Source organism: Mangifera indica, chromosome 2 (genome assembly GCF_011075055.1).
Source record: "Mangifera indica cultivar Alphonso chromosome 2, CATAS_Mindica_2.1, whole genome shotgun sequence".
NCBI lineage: Eukaryota > Viridiplantae > Streptophyta > Magnoliopsida > Sapindales > Anacardiaceae > Mangifera > Mangifera indica.
This window is the reverse complement of record NC_058138.1, coordinates 22,461,534-22,484,011: the sequence shown is the minus strand read 5'-3', so window position 1 is coordinate 22,484,011 and position 22,478 is coordinate 22,461,534. Positions and strand designations below refer to the sequence as shown.

The 22,478-nt window shown below is 33.9% G+C and overlaps 1 protein-coding gene across 1 annotated transcript; it reads right to left on the bottom strand.

The window, feature by feature from the left end:
* Positions 1–2,250: 2,250 nt before the first annotated feature.
* LOC123209768 (FT-interacting protein 7) lies at positions 2,251–5,730 on the bottom strand. The gene has a single exon (XM_044627906.1). The coding sequence runs from the start codon at positions 5,576–5,578 to the stop codon at positions 2,408–2,410; it is 3,171 nt and encodes a 1,056-aa protein (XP_044483841.1). The 5' UTR covers positions 5,579–5,730; the 3' UTR covers positions 2,251–2,407.
* Positions 5,731–22,478: the final 16,748 nt, after the last annotated feature.

Below are 22,478 nucleotides of genomic sequence, written 5' to 3'. Positions count from 1 at the left end.
TTATATATATACATATATGTCTTTCTATATAAGATTCGAAGCTCGTTGATAATTAAGGATGAAGAATAGAATTGGTAAGCTCAAATCGTCATGGAGAACAGGAGAAGCCGCATATATTCCTTGTTCTTATGCCCTACTTTCATACAATTATTATATCATCTTACTGAAATTATTTCTTTCATCATTTCAGCAGTCGAATACTTAGCTCTAATTACTGTCTAGTAATGGTAGCCTTAGGCTTAGTTGATGGTCTATATTAATTAATAATATGAATAACCTCTAGTAATGTACAAAGATTTTCAACTAATTCTTTATATATATAATTAATTTAAATTTATTTGGTAGATTATTTTATGTATATAGGATGGCAGCCTTATACCATTTTTATATATTTCCCAAGGTATATTCACAGAGTCCAATGGAAACCCTAGACTTTATAAATCATTTAATCAAACATTAGTTGTAGTTGTATTGTAGCTATCACCAAGCATATAAACAAGAAACGAATTACAAGGTTGACTATGAATAATTAAACTTAGTCTTTTAGATTGTATGATGAAAGATGGACTGGCCATGTATGTTAGTGTTATATATGTATAATACTTTATATACTAACATATGAGTGCCGACAGGTAGGGTTGGATTCGAATCAAATCGAGCTGAACTCAGACTGGATTCAAACTGAGTTGAGCTCGAGTTTGACTCGGTTTACATATAGCTGAGCTTAAGTTTGAGCTCGAGCTTATCGAGCTTGTGAAAGTCAAGCTCGAACTCTGTTCGAATTTGATTCGACTCATTTTTCTAATTGCAAAGTTATTAAGAATCTTATTGATCTTATTTTGCATCTCGTAACTGTTATCTACTTTTTGTTTTGTTTAACTTTCTCAACTCTTAAGGAGCGCTTTTTTTTTTTTTCCTACTCATCCAATGAATGCTATGCACGATAAAATATATGTTGTAGCCATGCGTGATTTAAGTTTAAAATGTTATAAAGAATTTACTATAAAGATAAAGATAATTTTAAAGCCTGCATGCCCCCCATGACATGGCTAAAAAGAAGCATCTAATTGAAAAATTATATAAATTAAAAGAGATCGTCTGTCCTCCTTTTCCTTCTTAAGAAACCAGCTTAAAGAAAGTAAAAGTACGTCTATCATCTTATTAGGAGAGCCATCCTAATTAAGCTATGTTAATTACAATTACCAGAAATGGCTGTCCAACTCTTTTCAATCAAACTGTATATTCCAACTTTTGATGTTTTACAATTTGTCATACACTTTTATCTTCAAACATACATACATACATACATACATACATACATACATACATTCATATATATATATATATATATATATATATATATATATGAATGTATGTATGTATGTATATATATATATTTCAGACATATTTGACAGAGTAATGTTATATGTATTTAATTTTGAATATTTAAATTATATGTCATCATATGATTAAATATTTATTTTTTATTTTTAATTCAAAATTTTCTAATCACATGATAACATATAATCTAATTATTCATTTAAATACTTAAAATGAGTACATATAATTTTATTGTACTTGATATAACTCTTTTTGAATGGGATTTAGATTATAGCATGATGGTTTTATTAATATCTTAAAATTAAAATTCCTCTTTTCTCCAACTTGAAGGAGAATAATAAATATGAGAGTAATATTATATATATATAATTTGGATATACATATATGTTATCATATGAGTAAATATTATTTTATGTTTAATTTAAAATTATATAATTAAATTATAACTTATTATTTGTAAATCTAAATTGTATATAAAAAATATATATGCATAATTTTCAAAATCAAAGAGAGTCAACTCACCTTCTTTGACCCCTCTATCTTTACCTATTATGTCAAAGTCTGGTAAGATGCATATAAAATATATGATTCAATTTAATTTTTATAAAGTTTATATATATATATATATATATATATATATATATATATATATATATATATATATATATATATATATATATGTATGTATGTATGTTTGTATGTATATATGTACGTACATATATTTTACATGTATCATTTAAACAATTTTTCAAGATTAAAGACTGTTAAGTGATCACCTCGACACCTTTGACTCCATTTATGTCAAAATAGGTTTAAGTTAGATGCAGATAGAAACATTTGATTTAATCTAATTTTCTAAAAATTTTTTAATATATACACACGCACGACAGGATTTAAAGAAAGATAATATTGTTATAGAAATTAAATTTATTTAATGCTTAAATAGTCTCCCGCTTTCTTAGGAAATAATAAGGAGGCTTTTTATATCACTTACACATTAATTACTTTTAAAATATAAAATTAAGGCTATTACTAATTGGTAAAATTCAGACGCCTCCCTATCAAACTACATGATTCGATCACACAGTGATGGCAGCCTCCTGAAGAAATTCAACGCCGGTGATGGCATCCGATCACGGAACATCGGATGCCGGAGATAGTAGAACCCAAACGCCATTGCCACCATTTTCGACGGTACTAAATACAGTACCAATGCCACGATCAAACATAACACTACGAATATGCCCGTCGCACGTGGGTCCCTCCACGTCACCAATGCCTGCACTCGTTCTCCTTGTGTGGCGAAATCACTCAATAACGTCTGGATACGTGCTCCAAGCGTCCGTAGCTTGTCGTATCTGATCCTTACCACTTCATTCGGTCTGGTACTAGGCACTGCATCAAACTCTTCATCGAGTTCTTCCCGTTCAACTGTGTCAGCCAATGAGAGCTTCGGATCAAAGTGTGGCAGTGGGTCCCTTGATCGAAATCTGTAGTTCCATGCACCAATCACGAACACGTACAATGCTAGTGTGGGGACAATCAAATCAGGGAACCACACTAGCATCACCAGCAATGCATGCACAAGTATAGTAGCCGTTGGATTCTTCCACGCGCGCGTGTTGTCTACCCACCGCATGATATCAATCACGCCCGCAATCACGTTGATGATCCTGAACCAATTTGCACGGACTTTACGCATGCTGAAAGCGTGGGAGTCGAAATCCAGCATGTAATGCACCACCTCTTGCCTAAGCGGCGGCTCTGATCTCGTCAAGTGTGCGGCTATGATCTTCACAGCTGTGCTCCTCAACATTTCCTGTTGGACCAACGCAAGCGGCTTTATATGATGCATTAAAGGTAGCAAAGGCTGAGAGTACACGTGTAGGAAATCCAACGTTGGACTCAAACGTATGAACCTTACAGCCAATTCTATCTCACCCATTTTAGTTGTCCCATTGTTTCCCAACAGAAGCAACGGATACGTATTTCTATACACTTTGCCCGTCTCCAAGGTAGAAATACGTATCCGTACCTTACCAATACGACAGTCAGGACGTGTCGTTTCTTTATTAACATTGTCAGCTTCGAAGACTCCCCAACTGTCAAACACTCCGATGGTTAAAACCGTGCATGGATCGTAAACCCTAAACGTGTACTGCTCATTCCAGCGTGGCTCCAAGCTGTCAGAGACCGTACGTGTCCGAATCCACTTGGATGCGTATTTAGCTACCACGTAAGCATCTGCCGTGCCTTTACCGAAAACCGTTTTCATAGGTAACAAGTTCTTGCATCCAATCACGCCGAGTTCAATGGTTCCCACCGGCGGTTTCCACAGCTGCCTCGCAGTCGGTCGGTAGTCACTGCACACGAGCGCTGCCTCATCCATCACGTGATATCCGCCATCAAAACATAACCTTAAATGGACTCTACCTTTGTAAACTCTCTTATCATTGGTTGTGTTTTCAAAGCTGAACCATGTAGACGCAACTACCCGGTCATCAACTCGCCTCTCTATGTTTTTAAGTGGGATCTCTGTGGTGATCCCTAGTGTCACTGGTCCTTTAGGTTGCCGGTTTTCTAGTTCAAATTTCAACTTGTCTGTCAATGGCTCGGCCGCGACAAAGAGAAGATCTTCATTCCATGACAGAGTGCCGTTACGTGTACAGGAAGCCTTGGTCTTTTGTACCTGGAAGCCTAACTTAGCTTTGATTGTGAAAGAAGCATCTTTTAACGCCGCTACTGACGGAAAAATGTCTTGTGCTTCAATTACAGTGGCCCTCAGATACCACAACTTTGGTGAGACGTAAACTTTGGCTTTAGAGTTAACGTGACCGGCTGTGTCGGTTTTCCATGCATCAGGGAATGAGTCGTCAGCCTGAGTACCAACCCACGTGGCAAGCATAAGGTCTCCATTGTGGGCTTCACCACCCTCTAGCCTGTACCACTGTGGGGCCAAAGGGCTGTCCGGAGGATCCCGCAGTGGGATGTCTGTAATGTCGAAGCAAATCCCACCTAAGAAGTTACCTCTCTCTGACACTTCACCTCTCGGTGGGTCCCATACGGAGATGTCTAAGTAAACAGAAGATTCAGGTGAGTCGCGGCCGAAAGCAAATGTCTGGTCCCACTCGAAAAACGAAGTCTTTCGGGCTAGTTTTGATTCGGTGCAGTTGTTTCCAACTGATATCTTTACAACCGGGCTACCATTGATGGGTAAGAACCGCGCTTTGACTACACGTACAAAGAGGTAATGCATCTTCTCCACCAGATCGAACGACGACCGTTCGATGGAAATATTATCCGGTAAGTCCGAGGCGAAGCTTGGCACAGACATTGTCCTTGAGATTGGCCGTGGAGCGTTGATAGGAGAAGCTGCTTTCACCTGCGGCTGTGATCCGGAAGCCGCTGCCGCCATCACATGTTCGGAGGTAATTTCCGGCTGGCCCCACTTGGATCCACTTAGATCAAACTCAATATCACCTTGCTCTTGCACTGGGTGAGGTAGATTTTGTTCTTGAGCGATTTGTGGTGGTTCTTGCTCTTTTCCTTCAGGAGGTTGCTCTTGTTGTGGTGGTGATGACGTGTCAGGTTGAGGTTCCTTTTCCCCTTCAGGCGCCACATTTTCCGGAGCTGGTGGTTGTCCTGTAGCTTCAGTTTCAGCTTTGGCTTCACCTGAGGGCTGTTCTTCAGCGGGTTTCTCATCAGCCGGAGGTGACGGTTCAGGGTTTGAAGAAGCTTCAACCTTTTCATTACGCTTCGCTTCTTCAGCTTTCGCCTCTTCAGGAGCAGGTGGATTATTTTCCGTTGGAGGACCCGGCTGCGGCACTGGAACAGCATCAACATAATAAATCTTCAACCCAATTTTCCCTTGTACCCAAGTCAGTAAACTTTTTCTCTCAAGATTATAATAAATCAAAGCTTCCTCTCCTTTCTTAACAAACTGACTCGAACTCAAACGAAGCCTACCGAGAAAATTGTTTCTCGTGGTAGGTCCATAATTTTTATCGTGGTAGACTTCGAGTTCAAGCATGTCACTGAAAACTTCTGATGGCTTACCCGCGTTGAACTCAAGAGCCTCATTCCATGAGGGGTTCAATTTACGAATCTCAGTGCGAGTTTTCTTTCGTTGGCCGTAGTAGTCAATCATAACGTAAGGACTTGAAGTGCCGTGTCCATCTTTTGGCATCAGATCGCGTGCATCCACAACTTCTACGATCAGTTTGCGAGATGAAGCCATCTGATGAATTAGGGTTTATAGAAGGAAAAATCGATCGAAAGCTTATGCTGACTGGCTTGTTCGACAATGGGACATTATATGTTTCGTTTATGTGTGTAGAATTGTTTGGCGAATAAAAAGAGAGAAGTATCTGTGTCTCTAGAGACTGATTATATATGGTGTGCAAGAGATGAAAGGGTTTTTATTTTTAAATTTTTTTTCTTCTATTTAGCCATGCACAGATGGGATCATTACAATTTGGCCCCTAAGATTTGATTTTAGTAACATTTTACTCGCTTGTTGAATATTTTAGTAATCTTTAGTCCATTTGTAACATTTCATAATTGATAATACTTCACACATTAACAATATGTACAAATAAGGGCACAAATATTAACGAATCATTATATAACTGAATAATTTTAAATTAAAAATAAAATAATAATAAATCATATAATGATGCATTAACATTTGTATTCATATTTATATTCATTATTAATGTATGCAATATTACTATTTTGGTATCTAGGTTTATTAATGGATTCAGAAGTTTTGACTATAATATTAGGATACATTTTCTAAATCCTATTATATGATAACTGTGATAAAGGTAAAATAGGTAATAATCTATATATCATAACTTCTTGAGTAACATTACCTTGAGGGTATTTTTGTATCTTCATAAAATATTTGTTTGAAATCAAGATTTACTTGCAGGGTGAGTTCAAATTGAGCTAGTTTAAACTTAAATTCATGTTCAGTTTGAACTAGTCGAATTCAAATTAATGTTCTAGCTTGATAAGTCAACTTAAATTTGAGGGTTTGTTGACGTCATTGCATTGGAGCTATTTTTCTTTGAAAATTTTTTTTTTCCTCTTCTTCTTCTCTAGTAATTCATCATTTTTTTCTCCAAAATCACTATTCACAAGCCAATTGAGTTAAATTTGAATTTGAATTAACTATTTTAGATTCAAGTAGAGCTCAAATTAGCTCTTGAATCCCTCTTTATTTATGTTTAAAATAGGAGGATCTTTATTGAATGGACCAGAAGGTCAGGGTTGATTAAATTTTTTTCTCATGCTAATGATATAAACCAAAACTTTATTTTATAAATTAACAGGACTAAAGGTTTTTACTTAGGCGAAACCTCATGGATTAAATTGTAATTTTTGCTATATTGAGAACTAAAATGGTGTTGATACGTGGGGAGAAAGAAAAGACAGAGAGAAATTAAAGGTGGTAAATAATACTTGATGGGGAAGCAGCTTTTAGACCAATATGAGCATAATTTGGATTGCTTGTTGAGAGAGATAATACTTTATTTTTCTTTCTTTATATTTTCTATAAGCAGACTGAAGATTCTTTCTCCAACCTTTTGCTTTTTGGCCGTCCCTAACCTTACCATATACCAGTTAAGAAGCATTATAAATGGGAAGATAGGATACTTTTTTCAAAGACGACTCTCTTTTGAGTCACCGTCCAGGATTTTGTGACCCGCATCTCTTTATAATTCTATATTATAATTGGGTAATATATATACATTTTTGACAAAGAGACATGTTTACAAGTAGTGGCGGCAAGCTGGCCCACTGGCTTATATGTCTTTCACGTTCTTCAAAGCTGATGAGTGACGCGAAGCCACCGTGGATTTGGGTTTGGGTTGATGGAACGTGCTGGGCAATAGTGCCATGCAAGTGACCTGTGTTCGCTGATTTTTGCTGAGCAGAGTAAAAAAAGGCTTTTGGTTTGAGCTTGGTCGTTAAGATTGCTGAAAATGAAACACCAAAACCTTGCTCATTAAGAGTGCCAAGCTTGTATCAAAACTAAGATCACAACACTTAACTATCATTTTTTTCCTTCCAAAAGGATCAAACTTTTTTTTTTTTTTTTTCATTGAAAAAATCGTACTTGTATTATGTCATATAAAAACTAGTCAAACCACTAACGCCGTTAAAAATTAATGACATAAATTTTTATATTAATTCAGAAATGATGAGTGGAATAATCATAGACGGGCGAATCAAGTTAATTTATTTATACTCTTATGATCTTTGAGAAAGTTTTGCACTAGAATTCACACTTGAAAAGAATAGATAATTGTTTATTTTCCTAGCTATAGCTTCCCATTGTAGAGAAAGAAAAGAGAAGAATATACAAGAAACAAAAGAATTTTATGGAAAGTGTTGGTCACATGAAATTTTAAATTAAATTAATCATTCTGAATTGAATAAGAAGTTTATGAAAAGTGTTGGGTTAAAACTGTATTAAAAAAGAAATTAAGTTGGATACTAGCAGCAGATTCAACATTGGACTTGAATAAGTTGAATTTGAATTGAAATAATTACAACTTATTGAGTTTGATTTCGATTCAAGATCAATGTTGACATCAAAACTTATCTCATTTTGGCAATTTTTTTTTCTCGATCTGATTATTTTTTCTTTTTCAACAACTCTTCTCTTTCTCTAATCAATGTTAATATTTATCAGTTTGAATTGATTGTTTTAGATTCAAACTAAATTTGAACTAATTTTTGTTTAGTTTGGTTTAATTTGACTCAAATCCACTTCTATTGGATACACAATGAGAAAAATAAAAAGTAGCTTTCTCTCTTAACTAAAAAGCAAGGGATGTGAGAAAAATACGAAAAAGGAAGTGGCTTTTTTTGTTATGAGCTTATTTATGTTATTAATTTATTTCGCTAAGGAAAATGTAATGTATTCTCCTATCATATAATATATACTAAGGGCAAGGAATATATATCAATGAATTATTAAATTTAGTCCATTTCGATTCTCTCTTAGACCACCAAACTTAGCTGAGGAGACGAATTTGCGAATATATGGTATTATATAGGGTTTTGCAAAGTACAATTGGTCGATTTCACCAAAAGAATATATAACTTCCATTTGTACTAGTAGAGATAGATTTGAGTTGAACTGACTCAAACTCATTTGTCACATTGGTTTATTTGAATAAGTAAGAAATAAGCTTGACTTAAGAAGCACAACAGATTTTCTAACATGCAGCATCCCTAGCCAGTTCTCTGCATAATTATGAGACTAAAAGCTTACCATATCAACACATGCATTGATTGCCATCTCAATGGAGTATGTGTAGTTAGCATGCCTGTGGAACCATGTGGACTAGTAGCTAGAAACGAACAGAAGTCCAATTTCCATCACTTGCTTTGACGATGACAGCAGACACAAGTCTAAACGAAACTTGAGCTCAAGTATCTCTGATCTTCCCGATAAACAGAAAATTAGATTGCCAGCAACTCTTGTGTCTCCTATCAGAACTAGCAAATTATGACCTTTACAGCTCTTGATAAGCTTAAAGGGAAAAGCACAGGAAAAACAAGGGCATATATGCCTTTGACCAATCTATATGATAACAAATACATTGCATAATAATGAAAACACATTGAATGTAAGAGAAGTTCCCTAATAAATGTCCAATTTTTGGCCATAGTATATGGACTGCTTCCCCTCTAGTGAAGAAATACAACTGTAATTTAATCTTAGAATTATACAGGAAATTTTTTAATATGTTAATAGTCTTGTGCCGGGGTGGATTCTAGTGAGCTGGCTCGGACTCGAATTCAAATTTTGTTTGAACGAATCAAATTCAAGTTAAAGTTCCAGTATGACAGTCCAAAACATTCACCAGGAATCTCCATTAAGCAAAAGGGTCCTATCCTAACATGGTTAGCAGTTGAATTGATAATATACGGAAATGGAAGGTGCAAAAGCACATTGAATTCCTGTAGCTCTAACTGCAGTGGCAGTTGCAGCTTCAATCATTTTCACAAGTTCAGGTCCCCGCTTGATTAGAAAAAGAAAACTCATTACCAATGCTCGATAATTTTGGAAGATGCTAAATCTTGTGATGGACCTTAATCGGATTCACACACATCCAATCTATAAAAGGTCCTAAAATTGGTGGGCCGAGTCCTATGTTCTCTTCCACTAAGGCCCGTTAATGAGAGCCCAATACTAGGGGGGCTTGTGTCCTAAGACATATTTACCAATATTATATATACAAAATATTTGAATGGTATAATATTCAATCATATGATTTTATTTATATATATATATATATATATATATATATATAGAGAGAGAGAGAGAGAGAGAGAGAGAGAGAGAGAAGGGGGTGCTTGATAGTCTTCTGTGTAAGCAGGCAATGGAAGTCATCCCTAATAGTTGCTTCACTCACGTCTTTCAAATTATGATTTGATTTAATATTTTTCAGAATTAACTTCAATTGCAGAGAGTCAACAAATACGTAATGAGAGATAGCATTATCTTTTAAAAAAAACCATGTGATTTATCCAATCGTTTCGACTATATAATCTAAGAGAACGTGACCCCAAAAATTAGAAAATATGAATCCTTATCAACAAAATACTTATTCTGTAAATTATAATAATAAAAAAATCAATCCCAATTTATTTTTGTATTTTTAATAGTCAAATGATATGTATTAAAGATAAGATTTGAGGTCAACGTTGACAAAGAGTGATTGCCAAAATGGTGGCTCTAGTCTTTGTATAAATACGAATCTTATTCTGTCTTGTGTGGGAGGAAATACAAATGAATGGCCATCTTAGAATGAGTCTATAGAGATGATGGCAATGGCAATATATGTCTTCAAAGCCATGAGTTTTAATTTTGATTAAAATATATATTAAGTATTTATTATATTAGAAATTCAATTGTGGTGTTGAATTTCTTAGACAAACTGGATTGAAAGATTTCACAACTGTTCAACTGTAACGTTTAGCCCATATCGGTTCATTTACATCAATCTCAATTAAATGTTATTCAATTTAAGATTAAATTTAATTTAAATTTGAATTAAATAAGTCAAATTTAAGTTAAATATTAAGTAATTTTTATAAATAAAATCACACAGTATCTATATTAATTCAAATCAAATTCAATCCTAATTCGATATAAATTATATATAATAATATTATCACTTATTCCAATCACACAGTATCTTTCTCTTGTGCCATTGTGGTGGTTCTTGATCTTTTGCTTCAGAGGTTGCTCTTGTTGTTGCGGTGGTGGTAGTGGTGGTGGTTCAGGTTGAGCTTCCTTATTCCCTTCAAGCGCTGCATTTTCTGGAGTTGGTGATTGTCCTGTAGCTTCAGTTTCAGCTTTGGCTTCATCTGAGGGCGGTTCTTCAGCGGGTTTCTCATCAGCCGGGGGTGATGGTTCAGATTTTGATGGAGCTACAACCTTTTCATCAGACTTCGCCTCTTCAGGAACAGGTAGGTTTTGAACCAGTGGAGGAACGGGCGGTGGAACTGGAACAGCATCAACATAATAAATCTTCGACCCAATTACCCCTTGTACCAAGTCAGTAAACTTTTTCTCTCAAGAGGATAATAAATCAAAGCTTCCTCTCCTTTCTTAACAAACCGACTCGAACTCAACCGAAGCCTACCGAGAAAATTGTTTCTCCGGGTGGATCCGTAATTTTTGTCGTGGTAGACGTCTAGTTCAAGCATGTCACTGAGAACTTCCGATGGGTTACCCACGTTGAACTCAAGAACCTCGTTCCATGAGGGGTTCTAATCACGAATCGCAGTGTGAGTTTTCTTTCGTTGGCCGTAGTAGTCGATCATAACGTAAGGACTTGAACTGCCGTGTTCAGCTTTTGGCATCAGATCTCGTGCACCCACCACTGCTACAATCAGTTTGCGAGATGAAGCCATTTGATGAATTAGGGTTTTCAGAAGAAGAGATCGATCGAAAGCTTATGCTGATTGGCCTGTTCTGCAATGCAACAATATATGTTTCGTTTATGTGTGTAGAATTGTTTGGAGAATGGAAAGAGAGCATTATTTGTGTCTGCAGAGACTGATTATATACAGTGTGCAAGTGATGAAGTGGTTTTTCAACTTTTTTAAATTTTCCTTCTATTTATGCATGCACAGAAGGGATAGTCACGGTTCGTCCCTAAGATTTGGTTTAAGTAACCTTTACTCTCTTGTTGAACATTTAGTAAGCTTTAGTCCATGTGTAACATTTCATAGCAAATAATAATTCATGCATTAATAATAGGTAAAAACAAGGCACAATAATGTTAAAGAGTCATCATACAATTTTAAATTATATATAAAATAATACCTAAGTATATAATGTTCCATTAATATTTGTATTTATATTTATATTTATATTTATTATTCGTATATGTGGTATTATTTTTTGGTAATTAGGTTTATTATTGGATTAAATAGTTTTAATTTTTAACTATTAGAATAAATTTTCTAATTATATAATACGCTAAAAGCTAAACTAGATAAATGTAAAATGGGCAATATCCTATATATCATTACTTTTGGAGTAATAGTGCCTTGATGGTAGTTTTGTATCTTTATAAAATCCGTAATTGAAATCATAATTTATTTTTAAGGTGGATTTAAAGTCGAGCTAGTTTAGACTCAAATTTATGTTTGAAACTCTAGTTTAACTTAAATAAATTGAACTCAAATTTGATAGATCAACTTGGGATTGAGGGCTCCTTGACTTCACTTCATTGCATTGAAACTTTTATTCTCTAGCTTCTTCTCTAATAATTCGTCATTTTCTTCTTTGAAGTCAATATTCATTAACCAATTAAGTCAAACTTAAGTTAAAATTGCCCATTATAGATTCGAAATAAACTCAAATTAACTCTTATTTAGATTGAGTTATATTTAAATCCATCCCTACTTACTTTTTGACATTTCATAGCATTTAAAATGTCGGGATCTTGATTGAATGGATCAAAAGGTCAGGGTTAATTAAGTTTTTTCTCATACTAATTAATGATAGGAGCCAAAACTTTATTAAACAATTTAACAGGACTCATTAAAGGTTATTACTTAGGCCGAACCTCGTATACTAAATTGTGCTTTTTGCTATATTGAGGGCCAAAATGGCGTAGATATTTGGGCCGAAAGAAAGAGGTAAGGAGATAAAAGGTGGTAAATAACACTTAATGGGGAAGCAGCTTTTAGACCAATATACATGAGCTAGGAATTGTTATATATATATATATATAAAATTAAAATTTTTACCTTTATCGTAATCCGTACATATATAAATGTCACTCATTTTAAAGCTTAAACAAATATACTATAACAATAATTTACTTTTCCAAAATACCTTACATTCTACTTTTATGCAAAAATTTTCTATTTTTCTCTACAATTTTTTTTCTCTTCTTTCTCATCTTTCAAGTGATAAAAGAATTATGTAAAAAATAGAATAAGTGCTTCAAAAACAAAAGAAGAAAAAAAAAAACTAAAAAATAAAATAGATTTTAGATTAAGAATTCTTAACTGAAAAAAAAAGGTTAAAAGAGTTGGCCGAGCGCCAACCCTTTTTATTATATTATATTATAATTATAATATAATATAATTATATTATATAAAAAAAGGTTGGCTTGACATTAACACCAAGCCAACTCTTTTTATTTTAAAGGTTGGCCGAGGCCAACCTTTTTAATTGACGCCAACCCTTTTTAATTTTTTTTTTAATTAAATGTCAATCTTTTATTTATTTTTTAGTTAAATCCTATTAAATGATCTTTCATTTCTTTTAGGGTATAAAGTGGATATGGTTAAATTTTTGTGGGTTGTTTTTTTTTATATTCTTACTTTGAAGAATTCTTAATTTGAAATTCATTTCCTTTTTCAGTTTTTTCTTTCATTCTTTTGTTTTTGAAACACTTATTTTATCTTCTGCGTGATTTTTTTATCATTTGAAAGATGAGGAAGAAGAGAAAAAAAATTATAGAGAAAAAGAGAGAATCTTTACATAAAAGTAGAAGAAGAGGTATTTTGAGGAAGTAGATTACTATTGTGGTATATTTGTTTAAGCTTTAAAATGAGTGATATTTATGTATATACAGATTACAATAAGGGTAAAAATTTCAATTTTCCTATATATATATATATATATATATATATATATATATATATATATGCAGACTGAACATTCTTTCTTTAAGCTTTTGCTTTTTGGCCGTCCCTAACCTTACCACAAACCAGTTAAGGAGCATTATAAATGAGCGAATAAGCAGAAAATAGGATACTTTTTTCAAAGGCGATTCTCTTTTGAGTCACGGACCACGATTTTGTCACCCCAAACCTTTTTACTGTCCTATATTATAATTGGGTAATATATATACATTTTTGACAAAGAGACATGTTTACAAGTAGTAGCAGCAAGCTGGCTGGAGTCCACTGGCTTATGTGTCTTTCACGTTCTTCAAAGCTGATGAATGACGCGTAGCCACCATGGATTTGGCTTTGGTTTTGGATTGATTGGAGCGTGCAGGGCAATAGTGCCATGCAAGTGACCGGTGTAGGGCGGTTTGCTGAGCTAAGTAAAAAAGGCTTTTGGTTTGAAAAGCAAGTGAAGAAAGCCTTGGTCATTAAGAATGTTGAACATGAAAGACCAAACGTTGCTCATTAAGAGTTTTCCCATTGTTGAGGGAGAAAAGAAAGAAATACACAAGAAACAAGAGAGCAGAGATCATATGCATCATGAAACAATTAAAAATATGTATTGTAGTACAACTTCAAAGCTGAAGAATGTCACATAAAATTTTAAATTAAATTAATCCTTTTGAATTAAAAAAGAATTTTATGGAAAATATAGGATTAAAACTATATTAAAGAAGAAACACTATAGGTGGATTCAAATTGAGTCTACTTGGACTTGAATACATGTTCAATTTGAATAAGTTGAATTTGAACTAAAATAATTATAATTTGTTGAGTTTGATCTTAGCTTGAGATCAATGCTGATGTCAGAGCTTGTCTATCATTGGCTTTTTTTTTTTTTTTTGATGTTATGTAAAATTTTAAATTAAATTAATTGTTTTGAATTAAATAAGAATTTTATTGAAAGTATAGAATTAAAACTATATTAAAAAAGAAACACTATGAATGGATTCAAATTGAGTCTGTTTGGGCTCAAATCCATGTTCGATTTGAATAAATTAAATTAAAACTAACATAATTATATCTTATTGAGTTTTATCTCAGCTTGAGATTAATGTTAACGTCAAAACTTGTTTGTCATTGGCAATTTTTTATCCTTTCTGATCTAATAATTTTTTCTTTTTTAGTGACTCTTCTCCTTCTTTGGCGTTGATATTTACCAAGTTAAGTTAACTATTTTATATTCAAGATCAAACTAACCTTTGTTCAATTTGGTTTAACTTAAATTCATCTTTATTGGGCAATAAGTGAGAAAAATAAAAAAAATAAAAGTAACTTTCTCTCTTTCTCAAAAACATGAAAAGGAAGTGGCTTGTCTGTCATGAACTTATTTATGTTATTAATTTAATTATTATTGTTTTTTTTTTTAAATCTTTAGGGGAAAATGTAATGTATTCTCATATCATATCTAATATATACTCAGGGCAAGGAATATATTTCAATGGATTATTAAATTTATTCCATTTTAAAATCTCTCTTAGACCAGCAAACTTAGCTAGAGAGGAGACGATTTTGCAGAGTGTTATTGCTCGATTTCACACTTGAAAAGAATAGCTTTCATTTGTAGAGGAAGAAAAGAGAAGAAGATAAGAAATAAAAGCTGGAAACCCATCACATAAATTTTAATATTAAATTATTAATCGTTTCAAACTATGAATTTTATGGGCACATTATTGCAGTGGTAGTTGGGAGCTTGAGTTGAGTGTAAAAGGCGCTCTGTAGTACTATAAAAGGCGATGATGAAGCAAAGTTGAGAAGTCAGTATGAATTCTCTCTTTTAAAATGCTTTTCTCTCAATTACTCCAACTAGTCTAGAGCTAATTAAAAAGCTGGGAAATTTTAAAAAATGGCCAAAATGCCCTCCCATTAAGCAAAAATACCCAAAATCACTATTTTCAAGCCAAAATGCCCAAAATCACTGTTTCAAAAAAAAAATGCCTATGACTTTTTTTAATACCAAAACTACCCTTCCCCTCATATTTATATAACTCTCCCACTTACTATAGGGTTTTAATGTAATTTTAGATAAATATGAGGGGTTTTTGAATATTTTACATTATAAAGGTATTTTGATATTTATTTATTTATTTCAAACTTTTTCTAAAATATCAAAATTACCCTTCCCTTCATTTATATAACTCCCCTCACTCATTATGGGGATTAAAATAATTTTAGATAAATATGAGGGGTTTTTGAATATTTTACATTGTAAAGGCATTTTCATTTTTCAACTTTTAGAATTCGAATTTCAGTTCCGTTTTTTCGAATTTTACCGTTTTACGATATATCGACTCGTATTTTTCGGATTTCTGAAGGATTTTCCGTTTGTTGCCATTCTAGGGTTTTTCAACTTTTACAATTCGAATTTCAGTTCCGTTTTTTCAGATTTCATCGTTTTACGAGATATAGACTCGTATTTTTCAGATTTCTGAAGGATTTTTCGTTTGTTGCCATTTTAGGGTTTTTCAACTTTTAGAATTTGAATTTCAGTTTCGTTTTTTCGGATTTCACCGTTTTACGAGATATCGACTCGTATTTTTCAGATTTCTGAAGGATTTTTCGATTGTTGTCATTATAGGGTTTTTCAACTTTTAGAATTCGAATTTTAGTTCAGTTTTTTTGAATTTCACCTTTTGACGAGATATCGACTCGTATTTTTCAGATTTTCGAAGGATTTTCCGTTTGTTACCATTCTAGGATTTTTCAACTTTTAGAATTTGAATTTCAGTTCCGTTTTTTCAGATTTTACCGTTTTATGAGATATCGACTCGTATTTTTCATATTTCTGAAGGATTTTTTGATTGTTGCTATTTTAGGGTTTTTCAACTTTTAGAATTCGAATTTTAATTCAGTTTTTTCGAATTTCACCGTTTGACGAGATATCGACTCGTATTTTTCAAATTTCTGAAGGATTTTCCGTTTGTTGCCATTCTAGGGTTTTTTAACTAATAAAAGTTGAATTTCAGTTTCTTTTTTTCGAATTTTACCGTTTTACGAGATATCAACTCGTATTTTTCAGATTTCTGAAGAATTTTTTGATTGTTTCCATTCTAGGGTTTTTTAACTTTTAGAATTCGAATTTCAGTTTCGTTTTTTTGAATTTTACCGTTTGACGAGATATCGACTCGTATTTTTCAGATTTCTGAAGGATTTTTCGATTATTTTCATTCTAGGGTTTTTTAACTTTTAGAATTCGAATTTCAGTTCCGTTTTTTTGAATTTTACCGTTTGACGAGATATCGACTCGTATTTTTCAGATTTCTGAAGGATTTTCCGTTTGTTGCCATTCTAGGGTTTTTCAACTTTTAAAATTTGAATTTCAATTCTGTTTTTTCGGATTTTACCGTTTTACGAGATATCGACTCGTATTTTTCAGATTTTTAAAGAATTTTTCGATTGTTTCCATTTTAGAGTTTTTCAACTTTTAGAATTCATGACAAGATTATTTAAAAAATGAACTCAAATACGATACACATCCATATATAACCACAAATAAAGTATATCATATACATATGAACATACACTAAATATATACATCTAAACATAGGAATAACTATAAATATACATCCGTGAGCTACTCGATACAATGAAAATACAACTGTGTCGTTAATCGTCGACGCATAGAGGTAGACGACTCTCGGGGAAAAACGTAACTCCGTGCCAACGCCAAACACTCAAAAAATCGCAACATAAAGACGCCACAGTCACCGGAGCCCAACCCCTGCTGAGGGACACGCTCGATGTAAAGTGAGGGGATCACGTCGTGGAGTCCTCCTAGAAGCTGTCCAAAAAGTCGTCGCCTCTAATAACGCGGGAATAAAGGTCATGCACGGTCGCATGCGCTGCTCCAGAGTCCCTATATTCCCCGAATATGAAACATCTGAATCGTACACCGTAATCGACCAGTCACGAAAATCTATAACTCCGGCGACCCAATGTGCGTTCTCAAAGTTTATAGGGATGAAAACCTATAAACAATGAGACATTTTAGTTACTTATCGTTGTCGTTAACCAATTGAATATAATATAAATATATATAAACTCTACCTGATCAACCATCCCCCATGATTTGTACAACAACCCCGGGGTGTACGATGCATCAACCATCCTCGTGAAGAGCCCCGAAAACTCAAACTCTCCAATCGGTGTGGTCTGCCAACTCTTCCAGGCCATCTCAATATGGCCTCTGAAGAATGTGTGGGCAGTCGTCCAACGCTGTGAGATAGTCGACTAGTGATCATCCTGCTGTCGATGTAATAAAGCCAAAAAGGAATCCACATGCTAAAATAGTATAAACAAGTTCACGTGTTAGTTATTAATAAATATATCTAGCTTTTTATCAAATTATTAATATATCTAGCTTCTCTGATCCGATGTCCAGAAGAGCGAGGCATATATGAAGAGACATCAGTCCGTCGACTAAACGATAGACCTGTGACTAGTGCAAACTCGAACGGACTAAATCTGACATCAACCCCACTAACCCTAAACCAAAACTCGTCTCTAGCAGAGGGTCGATGTAACTGTCGGAGTAGAAACGCATGAACCAATATCCCAGAGAATTTGGTTTTGGGTAAACGAAGGAGATATCCGAAACATGTCCTCTCAAATAGTCGTAGCTGATCTGGGGTCAATGTAGCAGTAATCCGAGATAATGCGGCACGCTATGCACGACATATCGCCTCTGCCCGGAAGTGTCTGGTCTCGTCGGGGATTCGCAGCTCGCTGTCAACCCGTCTTCTTTTGCGAGAAATATCCTAAGACAATGTAAAAAATTCGTTAGACATGAGTCCATATCTCGTAAAACTGTTAAATTCGAAAAAATAGAAATGAAATTCCAATTTTAAAAGTTGAAATAACCTAGAATGGGAACAATCGAAAAATCCTTCGGAAATCTAAAATATAAGAGTTCATATCTCGTAAAACGGTGAAATCCGAAGAAACGGAATTGAAATTCGAATTCTAAAAGTTGAAAAACCCTAGAATGGGAACAATCGAAAAATCCTTCAGAAATTTGAAAAATACGAGTCCATATCTCGTAAAATGATGAAATCCAAAAAAACGGAATTGAAATTCGAATTCTAAAAGTTGAAAAACCCTAGAATGGGAACAATCGAAAAATCCTTCGAAAATCTGAAAAATACGAGTTCATATCTCGTAAAACGATAAAATCTGAAAAAACGGAATTGAAATTCGAATTCTAAAAGTTGAAAAACCCTAGAATGGAAACAATCGAAAAATCCTTCAGAAATCTGAAAAATACGAGTCCATATCTCGTAAAACGACAAAATTCAAAAAAACGAAATTAAAATTCGAATTCTAAAAGTTGAAAAAAAATCCTTCGGAAATCTGAAAAATACGAGTCCATATCTCGTAAAACGATAAAATCCGAAAAAATGGAATTGAAATTCGAATTTTAAAAGTTGAAAAACCCTAGAATGGAAACAATCGAAAAATCTTTCGGAAATCTGAAAAATACGAGTCCATATCTCGTAAAACGATAAAATTCGAAAAAACAGAATTAAAATTCGAATTCTAAAAGTTGAAAAACCCTAGAATAGAAACAATCAAAAAATCCTTCGGAAATCTGAAAAATACGAGTCCATATCTCGTAAAACGATGAAATCGGAAAAAACGGAATTGAAATTCGAATTCTAAAAGTTGAAAAACCTAGAACAGAAAAAACGGATATAAAATTCGAAAAGTACACAATCAAAAACCCTAGATAAGAAAAATCTCAATTTACCCCCTCATGAAAACTGAAATTCTAAAAGGTCCACTCTGTTCTAAAGAATTTCCCCAGCTTTCCAATATTTTAAAAAAGCTACTTTTCCCCCCCAAAAACAGCCAAACAATCCTGAACGTGGGATGCGCGATTTTGACGTGGGAAACACTGTTCCCACGTCGGACTGCCGATCTCTTCGGCAGTCATTTTTGGCCAAATTTTGGTCGTTTCAGCCTCCGATTTTCACATAAATCAAATCTACACATTGTCTAACACAAAACCCCTCAATCAATTCAACAAAAACAACCAAGAATCAAAACATTTCAAGCATTTTTCAAACCGTAAACCCTAAAATTTCAAACCGAAAAATCTCAATCAAATCTCAATAATATAAGCAATAATTTGATCCAAACAAGATTAAGGGAGATATACTAACCTTCTTTGCCATTTGTGGGTGTCGGAAATCAAGAAAATCGACGGAAATCAGATCGCCCGTGGGATGAACGTGGTGACGTGAAAATTTTGGAAATTTGAGAGAAATGAACAGTAAATTGCTAATATTAACGTGGGAAATAGCATTTTTTTTTTTGTTTTATATATATGGACATTTTCGTAATTTTGCAAAACTCGCGTTGGCGTGTTAATTTTCAAAAAAACCCCACGTGGGCTAAGTATTTCCCACGTCACCCCAATTGGTTTAAAAAGCTAATTTCCTCCCCTAAATTAGGCTGAACGTGAGATTATTGATTTTGACGTGGGAAGCACTGTTCACAGTCGGACTGCCGATCTCTTCAGCAGTCATTTCCGGCCAGATTTTGGTCGTTTTAGCCACCGATTTTCACATAAATCGAATCTACACGTTGTATAACACAAAACCCCTCAATTAATTCAACAAAAACAACCAAGAATCAAAACATTTTAAGCATTGTTCAAACCGTAAACCCTAAATTTTCAAACCGAAAAATCTCAATCAAATCTCAATAATATGAGCAATAACTTGATCCAAACAAGATTACGGGAGATGTGATAACATTATTTTCCATTTTCGGTTGCCGGAAAGCAAGCAAATCAGCGAAAATGACGTTTGCCGTGGGGTTGCCGTGGGATGCGTTAAAAATTCGAATTTTCTTTGAATTGCACAGTGAAAATTTACTGTGTTTATATATGGGGGCATTTTCGTCATTTCACAAAACCTGGGCATTTTTGTTAAACCTTAATTTTTTGGGCAATTTCGCTTAGACCCCTTTAATTTTGCCTAATTTTTAAAATTTCCCTTAAAAGCTTCTCTTCCAACAAAAGTGCAGTGTAATTTTACATGTCAGGAAGAATTCTTACTACCTGTCATGTTGTTGCCACCAAGTTCTTACCACTCAGTAGTCCATCCACCACATTGATAGTAATTTTGCTGACGTCTTAGCTTGGAAGAGGTAGCAATGGCTGATCAGCCGATTCAGCCTTCTTCAGCAGCACAAGAGATTTCCATGCAGCTTCCCTATCCAATTCCCTGTGCTCCTGTTTTAAGTAATAAATACAAAATAAGAAATTTTCAATACTAGTTCTTGTAACTTTAAGAATTTAGAATTAACTAGTACGTCAACCAGGCTTTCATCAGCTAGCGGATTCTCCAGAAAGGTACATGAGACTAGTGATCATAAGACTCCTCCCTCTCCCTTATGTCCATGCTGTGAACAATACAAGAAATCAATAAAACATTGAAATATTCTTCTTGAACTGAGTAGGGCTAATGTTTTTACATAGGCCCATCACAAACTTGACCAGAAAAGCTGCATCATCAATGTGATTTATGGGGATCACATTTCTTTACCAGAAAGGCTAGATCGTTAATGAATCCTGTATAGTTTTCTGGAACCATGACCTAGCACACACACAGTTTCAGCAGTGGAAGATAAAAACTTTGCCCAAATTTGATCTGAATCGGATAAAAGACATAATTATGAGACTATAAGCCCCCCATATGATAACCTGCATTGATTGCCATTTCTTTGACGATGACAGCAGACACAAGTCTAAACGAAACTTGATTTTCCTGATAAATAGAAAATTAGATTGCCAGGAACTCGCTCCTATCAGAAGGGCTAGCAAATTATGACCTTACAGCTATCCACAACCTTAAAGGGACAAGCGCAGGAAAGAATTTGGACATATGCCTTTGACCACTCTATATGATAACAAATACATAACATAATGATGACAACACATTGAACGTAAGAAAAGTTTCCTGGCATAGTTAGTTGTTGAATTTGATAATATACGGCAATCAAAGGTGCAAAAGCACATTGAATTCCTGTATCTCTAACTGCAGTGGCAGTTGCAGCTTCAATCTTTTTTCACAAGTTCTGGTCCCTGCTTAATTAGAAAAAGAAAACTCACCACCAATTCCCGACATGGAAGATGGTAATCTTATGATGGATCTTATTCGGATTCGCCCAGATCCAATCCAACTCCACGTACAAGGTCTTAAAATTGGTGGGCCGTGTCCCAACTTTACTTCCTCTATGGCCCGTTAATAACAGCCCAATACTAGAAGGGCTAATATATATATATATATATATATATATATATATGCCTAATAGTCTTATCTGTAAATCGGCAATGGCTGTCATCCCCGGTAGTTGCCTCACTCTCGTCTTTCAAATTATGATTTGATTTAATATTTTTCAGCATTAAGTTCAATTGTAGATGGTCAACAAATGCGTAATGAGAGATACCGTTATCTTTGAAAAAGATCCATGTGATTTATTCTATTATTTCGACTAGATAATGCAAGAAAGTGAGCCGAACAATTAGAAAATATGAATCCTTATCAACAAAATACCTATTCTGTAAATTATAATAATAAAAAAAAATCAATCCCAATTTATTTTTTTATTTTTAATAATTAAATTATATGTATTAAAGATAAGATTTGAGGTCAAAGTTGACAGAGTGATTGCCAAAATGGTGGCCCTAGTCTTTGTACAAATATGAACCTTATTCTGTCTTGTGCGGGAGGAAACGCAAATCAATGGGCCGTCTTAGGATGAGTCTATAGAGAAGATGGCAATGGCAATGGCCATGTCTGCCTTCAAAGCCATAAGTTTTAATTTTTATTAAAATATATATTAAGTGTTTATTATATTAGAAATTCAACTATATCAATCTTAATTAAGTATTGTTTAATTTAAAATTA